The following is a 10,317-nucleotide window of genomic DNA, read 5'->3' as shown; positions in this document are numbered from 1 at the left end:
TTTGGATCATTAACTGTTGGGCTTTTTAATTTTAATTAGTTGTAAGGTCTTGCTTTTTCTCTTGTGGATATAAGATTATTCATATTCATAATCATAGGTAATGCATGCTTTTATTCCTAATTATTATATTAATTAAGTCATGATTAAATTTGAATTTAGTTATCAAGTGATGTCTTTTTTTTCTTTGTACTTTTATTAACATCTTTTATGGTTGATTTTAAATTGTCACTTTCTCAACTACAAAACTAAACCAACTACCAAAAGAGACCAACTCGACACGATTTAACTAGACCGGTTTTGACATGTTGTTCAGGTTTAATTTTGCATGTGTTCAGGATATTTCATTAATTTATATAAAACTATAGTCCAAGATTCAAATTATTAATAATTTAGGTTTAGAATAACTTTGTTTATCCCGTTGAAACCATGTCACAGGAATAGGATAAGGATAATTTTTGAAATGTCTAGGAAGAATGATACAAGAGGTTCACCCACTTTATCTTGTTCATAGAAAATGGGAAGCCCACTCATTATATGATTTATTCACAAATATTCTCTTTCTAAAAATCTTGAGAAGAAAAAAAAATAATAGAGTATAAATGGGTACATATTTTCCTAGAGTATGGAACTCCTGTAATTATAAATTTGGCTCTGATATCATGTTAAGATATGTGAAATCTCTTTGAATAGCCTTTATAGAGTAGAGAGATGAGAGGTTTCTAACTTTCTATATGTATATATTCACAGGTTTGATGGTTCGCATCTAGCTTATATGAGACTTCAACATGTCCCTAAAGAAAGGCTCGATGGTGGCTTTAAGAACACAAGCAAAGTCGAGTTTGTAAGTAATATTAAACCCTAACTCTGATACTATGTTAGAATATGTACATTGTCATTAGATTACACATGCATGAGGTCATATATAATATGTAACACAAATGTCCACATAAGATTCTCTCCTCAACTAAAGAGTGATTTTACTTGCCATATATTGCATACAATCTTATGTGTAAATAAACAAACACAATAGGCCAATAGCAGTGGTCACATCTGTGTTCATGGCTTCTACTGCAGCTACAAATTAATCAACATCATCAAGATATTTTATGTTAGAAAAATATCGATCCAAGTTGTCATGTATTTGTTCATGGCATTTTGTCATTGAAAGATATCTAGTCAAGTTTATACATTTAGTTATTGAAAGATATATATAGTCAAGTTTATACATTAAGCTATTGAAAGATACATATAGTCAAGTTTATACATTTAGTTATAGAAAGATATATATATATAGTCAAGTTTATACGAGAACACTCACCAAATAGGATAACAAGAATATGGCCGAATCACATGTAACCTACACAACTTTGGCTGCAACCTAAGGTCTCAGATCAGATTGACCGTGTTTCGTAATCACATATGATTACATTGGCAGTTTTCTTGTTCTTTCATTTTGACCTAATTCTCATTTGATCCTTCCATATATATATATATAGGGGCCTAATCAAATGAGAACTAATTAGTTTGTGGTAACCGTGAGGTCCAAATTCAACCACAAATCAATAGATAAATTAGGAAATTTATAATTTTGGTAATTTTGAATTAAAATTTTAATGCAAGGACATTTTAGGTATTTTAAAACTCTTCTCTCTCCTCTCTTCTCTCTCCATCTCCCGTCTTCCGGCCACCGTCCTCCAATGATACTACAATGGTATCACAATGCAGCATATATGTGTTTGGGTATCACATTGAGGTCATTTGTGTGGTCGATCGGAGATGTAATACAGTGGTACTACATTGGGTATCACATTCCATCTTGTATGTATTTTGGGTATCACAACGTGGATGATCGGTATGTATTCCTTAAATTTAGATTATGGCTTTGATTTTGTTTTTAAGGTTTGGGTTGGTATCACAATGGTATCACAGTGATACCACAGTGGGTATCACATTGTGTATCACAATGATTACTTGGTACCAGTCGGAATAATGTTCATCGGAGGTCAGAGATATGAGGTCGGAGAGAGGTAAGAGGTGAGAGGAGAGAGGAGTTTTTAGAAATACCTAAAATGCCTTATAATTATAATTTTAACTCAAATTACCAAAATTACTAATTTTTCTAATTTATTCGTTGATATGTGGTTGAGATTGTATCTCACCGTTACCACAAACTAATTAGTTATCCCTTATATATGTATATATATTTATATACATGTATATAACATCAAAGAGAGTTTTTGTTGGAAAACGATAAGATCACCTGATCAGACTAATTATTTAATCGTGACGGATGAACTACTGCCCAACTTGCCTAACAAATGATCTGAAAACAACCACAAAAGGTTAAAATTATCCAGCCATTTTGATCATATATTTAATTTGTTTCAATTAATTTCTCTATATATGTATGTATATATTTGCTTTCAGTTCCTATATATTGCTTTCATTCAAGAATTAATTACTAGAGTTTTGTTACAGTTTGCTAATTCCCGCCGCCGGAAATCATGGAGATTTCGTCGGAAAACATCTCCAAACAAGGCTCCATTCAGAAAGGAGGCCTTAGAACTATGCCTTTTATCATAGGTACATCAATATATCTTCTTATTTTTCTTACGTTTTTTTTATAACTGTAGGTGTCTAAACCAGTTTGAGTTTGATCACATGCTCGTCCATGAGGAAACTCGATCGAACTCACCCTCAAGGTTTTCCACAAGCTGCAAATGGTTAACAAAAGCTTACACTAATTCTTGTTTAATTAATCATTGTTTGCAGTGAATGAGGCATTCGAAAGGGTGGCGAGTGTGGGATTACGAGCAAACATGATCTTGTACCTTAAAAACGAATATCACTTGAGCAATGCAACTGGAGCAAACATCATGTTCTTATGGGGAGCCATCTCCAATTTCATGCCTACTTTGGGCGCTTTTCTTTCGGATTCATATTTGGGACGTTTTCGCGTCATTGCAATAGGATCAACCATTTCTCTAACCGTAAGATCCAATCTCATCCTATGATCAATCATTCATTAATCGGTTTGATCCTAATAGAGATTATATCTAACAACAAGACACTACTATATACATATATATGTGTGTGTGTTTCTTTAATTAGGGAATGACTATGGTGTGGTTAACCGCGGTCTTTCCAACAGCAAGGCCGGATCATTGTGATCCTCGGATTGAAAGTTGTACCAAACCACACGAAGCCCAGATCGCGCTTCTCTTCCTATCTTTCGCCATAATGTCTATAGGGTCAGGTGGGATTCGGCCATGTTCTCTAGCTTTTGGTGCGGACCAGTTTGATCGGCCTGAAAACACAGAAAACGCGAAAATCTTGCAGCGTTTTTTCAACTGGTACTATGCTTCGGTCGGGATTTCGGTGATGATATCTGTGACGGTTATCGTTTATATCCAAACCGTCAAAGGTTGGATTCTGGGATTTGGAGTTCCAGCTGCACTAATGTTGTTCTCAACTGTCATGTTTTTCATGGGTTCCTCTCTTTATATCAAAGTGAAGGCAAACAAGAGCTTGTTCACTGGTTTTTTTCAAGTTGCTGCAGCATCTTTCAAGAACAAACATCTTGTTTTTCCACCCACGACTTCCGACGGATTGTTCCATCACAAAAAGGGTTCCACGATTCGTGTTCCGTCCGACAAAATTCGGTACTTTTTCATCATATAATGCCATGATCAATTATCACCATTTTTGTTACCCGTCACTACAACAAGATCAGTGTCATAAGAATAGACTGTCTTATACGACTAAACAAGTGTGATGCTTATATAAAAGTGTTACAATAAATTGATACGATACTTTTAAGCATTCTAACAAATTTTTTAAAATAAGTTATATACAACAACTAAAATTTATTACAAAAGTCTTCTAAAAACTTGTTGGGTTAATTTATCCTAATACATTTAATTTTATAAACTTAAATTCTATAAAACAATCTATCAATTTATTTAAAGATCTCATTAATAAAACCAATTTTTGTTATATACGGAAGACAAAAATGCAAATGGCGTTGCAATATATATATGCTAGCAATCAGGCACAAAATGCCAGGAATATCGGAAATTGGGCCATCCGATTCTTGATTTCTAACCTTTTATGGAAAGTTAGTTCTAGAAATCAGAAGTGGCCTTGGAAACTCCTAAAACAATAAAATGGAATATTCTATCATCCAATGTTAGGGGTTATGCTGAATGGTTTGATATAGAATGATTATTATGTGATCAGAATGATTAAGAGACTCTCATGATATAATGCAAAATAAAATATAATTGTTTGGTAATTATTTACAATGAAATTAAGGCACTGAATGGTTAAAGGAGACTCAGGATATAAAATCGTTCAGAGGATACCATTTATAGACTTTTTTTTTTGCCAAACAAGTTTCGCCTCTTAATGATTTAATGGTTGCCTCTTAATGGAACTATTAAGAGGTAAACAAACAACCCCTTAGTAGTCATCATCTTCATTAATAACACGTGATTTAGGCATACTCTTTTTTTTTGCTAATTTCGATATATTATTAAAGAAATTACAGTATAATTGGTTTTACATGTAAAAAAATGTCTAAATGTTATAATAAATGGTTTTATAAACTTAAGTTTATTAGGTTACAAACAATTGTAGCAGTGAGAAAAGGATCTGAGCAGCCAACCCTAATATATTATTTTCTTGTTTCTTTCTCTATGTTCCTCTAGATTCTTGAACAAAGCTTGCATACTAAGGAACCCAGAAAAGGATCTAACTCCGACCGGATCAGCGGTGGACCCATGGAGCCTGTGCACCGTGAAGCAAGTCGAAGAATTCAAGGCCCTAATCAAAGTAATCCCGATATGGTCCGCCAGCATAATGATCGCAGTGACCGTAAGCCAACACTCCTTCCCAGTGCTCCAAGCCAACTCGATGGACCGCCACGTGATCGGAACCTTCAAGATCCCACCAGGCTCCTTTGACGTTTTCACGTTACTAACTTTAACCATTTGGGTCGCCCTTTACGACCAACTTCTAGTCCGTCAAATCTCCAAACTCACAAAGCGACCCGAAGGTCTGAGCCTAAAACAACGAATGGGAATCGGGCTATTCCTATCGTGCCTTAGCATGGCAGTGTCGGCAATGGTGGAACGAAAGAGACGAAACGCAGCTATTAGCCAAGGACTTTCGAGGGACCCACTTGGGGTGGTTAACATGTCAGCATTCTGGCTAGTTCCACAACATTGTTTGCTTGGATTAGCGGAGGCTTTCAATGCAATAGGGCAAATAGAGTTCTATTACTCTCAGTTTCCAAAGAGTATGACTAGCATCGGTGTGGCTCTATTTGCGCTCGGATTGGCGGTTGGGAACCTAGTTGCGAGCCTAATCGTGGGAGTCGTGAATGAGTACTCGAAACACGGAGGAGGAGTGAGTTGGGTTTCGAATAATTTGAACCAAGGTCACTATGATTATTACTATTGGGTTATTGCCATTTTGAGTGTAGCAAATTTCTTCTACTTCTTAGGTTGTAGTTGGGCTTATGGTCCTTGTGATGAAACAAAGCATTGGGATGAAGAAGAAGAAGAAGAAGAAGAAGAAGAAGAAAAGGAGGTTCAAGAGGAGACATTTGTTAGAGGGTCTTCTTCTCCAATGCATCATAGGGTTTAGATAGATGATCTCCATTGTTTCATGCAATGCCCTTGTGATTTCTAGTTAACTGCATCTAGTTCTTCAATGCATCAGATTTATGTTCATTGTTGTTTGAAATCATAATTGCTTGGCTCCATTTGTAATAAGTATTGAAACGGGTTGTTGTAAGAATATGTGTAAGCCCGTTAGATCATACTTCAAAATAAACAAAGTTTCAACATGTATAGAGGAACAATGGTTTAAATCTAGCTGATATGGGATTTCTGTTGAAATTTGTACCTGTTAGGGGTTCAATTCCGGATAAATATCCGGAATTTTTAGTTAAAGTAGATGCTGCCATAATAGTATAATTAAATACATGCCCACATTTATAAGATGATACTATAATTTATAATTCAGAATACAAGGTATTAAGCATATCAGTAAAATAAAATTAAGCCTGTTTAAAACATACAAAGCATAGGCGATAGAAACATTATACTAGATTACTGATCTCTCGTTGGATCAATCAATAATTTAGTGTAATATCTCATAAAATACTACGCATACATATCTTTCACATAGTACCGTTGGGTAAACAATGTAATAGATAGACAAATCATGCTAAAATTCCATCATTTAAATCATCAAATAGGTTTCCGTTGGGTCTCCTAAATTTCAATCTAAACAATGTATTATATATTTATTTCACTTATTCCGGATAGGTTCTCGTTGGTTTCACTATCCAAAATAAATTTAATCTTGATTAGCATAACAATTTTAAGTATAAATCATAATACATATATCACCATTGTTATGCATTGTCATGATTGTTGGAGAAACACTCAAAATACATATATAAATATATAAGAAGGCATATCAGTCATGTTGCTAGGATGTAAAGTGCCCAAAGCGATGTCAAAAGGATTTGCAGAGATCATAATACAAATATTCATATCTCATAAGGGCACATAATTCAAATTCAGAATGAGGCATATAATTCAAATTTGGAAATCAAAAAGAGGCATAAAATTACAAAACTAAAACTTACAGAATCCAAATTTGCAATTCACTTTTTCTTCTTCTCATTCGATTACTGTTGTGCGTTTTTCAAATATCAAAACCCACTAAATTCATCAAGTACCGATAGACTTCCAGATTTATTAATTAAATATAGAGATAGAATTGGAAGTCATGTAACGAATTCACATATTATTTAAAAAAAGAAATACTCATTGTTGTAGATTCGTTTAAGAAGTTAGGGTTCATCATAATTAGGGCAAATCATGCATATATCAAGAACATGGCTCTGATACCACGTGTTAACTTAATCCCAAATATATGCATAAGAATCCCTAATCAAAACATATGAATTCATAAATACAACAAATTAAGTAAAACTTACTTGGTGGAGTGTTTGTCTTTATTCCACTTGAAGAAGCCATGAAGAGCTAATTTTGGTTTCCTTTGATTGTTTCTCTTCGTTGCTTAATCGATGGATTGATTGTTCATATATTTTGTTCCCTCTAATGAAGAGAGAATTCCATTGAGAGTCTTGAGGGAAAAAAGCAACGTGAGAAAACAAAAAGGGATAACCACCACTATATATATGTAATCCAAGGGGTGCAACTCTCCATCAAATTAACTCCCCTATATTTGCACTCAAGTCCCTCCAGAAATTATAGGGACCAATATGCAATAATGGAATAATATTAATAAAAATTATATATGTGTAAATAAACATACAAATGATCAAGGACATAATTTATAGGATTCCAACAACTTCAACACGAATAATAATCTCTTGTAGTCACCTCTCATGTGTGTCTCACCAACATTATTATAATATTTAATGTAAGTTCATTTAATTCTCTCTCTACGAAATAAAATGATGATGTGTTTTTACGTGATTGGTGGACGAAAAAGGATAACATGTTTTTATTCAGATAAAAAGGGTTGGCTTAAACGACATATCGTAGTTAAGGTTCAAATATAGAAAGAACATTGATATTGCACGGCATACACGGGCAGGTCTATGAAGGAACCAAGGGTATCCCGTGCACCCACTTAACCAATTTTAGCCGGTAGAATTTTTTTGGGTATGAAATGTGCACTCGTTAAACTTTGAAGGATGTTCCAAAATATTAGAAAAATACAAGAGACATCAACCAAAAAATTATAAAATAAAACCCTCGAATTCAACCAAAAAAGTCTCTCGAATTTAACCAAAAACCCAAAAAAAATCTTTCGAAATCAACCAAAAATTTTTGAAAAAGAAAATTCGTCTTGACATTGGAACTCGGCTAAAAATACATCATTCTTACTCCTAAGACGTAGTATTGCATCTTGCTCAAAGGTTATTCCATTTAGAAAAATTGTATTCTATTTTCCAAATTGACACGATTCTCTTTTACCAAATCAAACCATGTTGACTTTCCACATAATCAAACCATAGGTTTACGAGTCTTTGATCCGCCTTAAAGGGTACCCACTCGACAAAAATATGAGTAGGCAACTGAGTATAAAAAAACCCTTTAAGGCGGATCAAAGGCTCATAAACCGACAAAAATATGAGTAGGCAACTAAGTATGAAAAAACCCTCAACAGATTAAATTCAAGGAAATAATTCTGATATGAAAAGTTTCCAAAAAGAGATTGGATCGAAGTTGGTTTTCCCAAGTTTCTAGAAGTATCCCAAATATTGATAACGACTTTTGATTTTTTATACGATTAGATCTTATATCAACAAAGAAACCCTATTCATTTGGACTTTTTTTCCCCTCAAAATTGTCAATGAATGAAACTTGTCACCCATTCTCGATAATGATATGTCATTACTGTGATTTTAAATGTTAAATTGTAAGTATTAATTTGTTCATATTTAATAAAGTAGGATTGGTGGATTGACCCCCTAAACTAAACCCTGATGATATTATCAACTATAATGACCCCCAAATGGCAAATGGGAAAGCCAATCAATTAAACCTTTTCTAGTCTGGCTCAGGACTTCCAAGTGGTAACTTCTTGCATCCAAATGCATTAATGACTTCAAAAAAAATTCTATATTTTCTTGCATCTATTAACTATATATATGTGCGTCTGTTAGTGTATATATGCACGAACGAGAAGCAAAAGAAGTGATTTGGACTTTTGATCACATTTAATCTCAAACCCAACTATAAAACGCACTTGATATAGGAATTGATCTGGTGCATCTCATCCTAATGTGCGTTTAATGATGGAGATCTCTTCTAATGTTTTCCACCTTAACTCTCTTTTGGGTTCCAATGAGAAGTGTAAGAAAGAATCTCCACCTTTTGATGCACATTAGGATGAGATGCACAGAGATGATATGTATCGGATCAATCCATGTATCAAGCACGATTTATGGGTGGGTTTGAGATTAAATATGATCAAGGGTCCAGATCATTTCTTATACTTCTCATTTTAACTCTAGTTCTCAAACAATCCTATATATATATATATATATATATATATATATAAAGAGAGAGAGAGAGAGGGGGGGTAAGATCAAATGTTAACCAAAGTTTTTGTGTGAACTTTGCAAACCATGTCAACCAATCACAATTCATTCTTTTATTAGGTTTCTATCATGTTCACAATTTAATGCCAATGGTAGTTGAGAAATTTTATATGATATGTAACTCCCATACTATTAATGGGGAGTTACAAAATCATAAAATCCCTAAAAGTATCCATTTATAATATTGATATTTTTTTTTTAACCTTGATCTTCCATGTTATAAACAGCTTGTGAATTCGAACCAAATAGATCTCATATGTTGTTCATATATGTTCATGTTCATATATGTTCACATTACTCATCTCATAATCATTAATGATTGATCTAACTTGCACCAAATAAATCTATACACAATTTATTCATATATGTTCATGTCAATTATTTTAGTCTATGAGCAGTTTGTGAACTCGAACCAAATAGATCTCACCTGTTATTCATATATGTTCATGTTCATATATGTTCACATTAATCATCTCATGGTCATTAATGATTGCTCTAACTCGCACCAAATAAATTTATTTTCTGGTTGTTGCAGTTGATTACTCCAGTTATGTAATATTAATGTTCATTGATTTTACTAACTATGATGGTATCAACAGGTGTTCACATACTTACACCCTCCGAACATGAAACGGAGTACGATCCCGAGTGTTCAAATGGAAGCAAGTATTTTATCTCCAATGTTGATGACGAGTTTAAACCAAAGATCAACGCACAATTCGTATCTATAAATGAAACGGAAAAGATGTACAGGACGTACGCGGACAATGTCGGGTTTGATGTTCGCCTTCATGCCAAAAGAAAACAAACAAGAACGGAGACATACAAATACAATGGTTTGTATGTAGTAGGGAGAAAATACCAAATAAAAAGTATTTTGATTCTATGGCTCTTTAGTCCAGCGAGAGAAGATACCATAATACGAACCTTAAACGGTGTGGATGTAATGCATGTATAAAACTCCAATTGACAAATGATCGCTCCTAAATGTGTTCATAATGAATGAACTATTGTTCACAAGCTGTTCATATTGTATCCATACATGTTTTTTTATTTATTTTCTTTCGTATAACAGTTATTCGTATTATGTTCATATTGTGTTCATAAATGCTATGCAGTCCAAGTTCATATATATGTCAATTTTTTGTTCGTATTTGACACAA

The 10,317-nt window shown here is 33.7% G+C and overlaps 1 protein-coding gene across 1 annotated transcript; it reads left to right on the top strand.

Moving 5' to 3' along the window:
* Positions 1-2,504: 2,504 nt before the first annotated feature.
* On the top strand, positions 2,505-5,649 carry LOC112505918 (protein NRT1/ PTR FAMILY 1.1-like). Its single transcript, XM_025109957.1, has 4 exons — positions 2,505-2,583; positions 2,773-2,990; positions 3,112-3,662; positions 4,710-5,649. Exons 1-4 carry the CDS (start codon positions 2,505-2,507, stop codon positions 5,647-5,649), a joined length of 1,788 nt encoding a protein of 595 aa, XP_024965725.1.
* Positions 5,650-10,317: the final 4,668 nt, after the last annotated feature.

Source organism: Cynara cardunculus, assembly GCF_001531365.2.
Source record: "Cynara cardunculus var. scolymus isolate 2C chromosome LG 2, CcrdV1, whole genome shotgun sequence".
In the NCBI taxonomy this organism is placed as follows: domain Eukaryota; kingdom Viridiplantae; phylum Streptophyta; class Magnoliopsida; order Asterales; family Asteraceae; genus Cynara; species Cynara cardunculus.
Note: the sequence above shows the minus strand (reverse complement) of the source record. Positions and strands in the feature narration are given on the sequence as shown.

Coding starts and splice junctions, on each gene's coding strand:
- LOC112505918 (XM_025109957.1), top strand. CDS start 2,505: ATGGAGATTTCGTCGGAAAACATCTCCAAACAAGGCTCCATTCAGAAA. Junction 2,584..2,772: donor AACTATGCCTTTTATCATAG/GTACATCAATAT, acceptor CATTGTTTGCAG/TGAATGAGGCATTCGAAAGG. Junction 2,991..3,111: donor GATCAACCATTTCTCTAACC/GTAAGATCCAAT, acceptor TTCTTTAATTAG/GGAATGACTATGGTGTGGTT.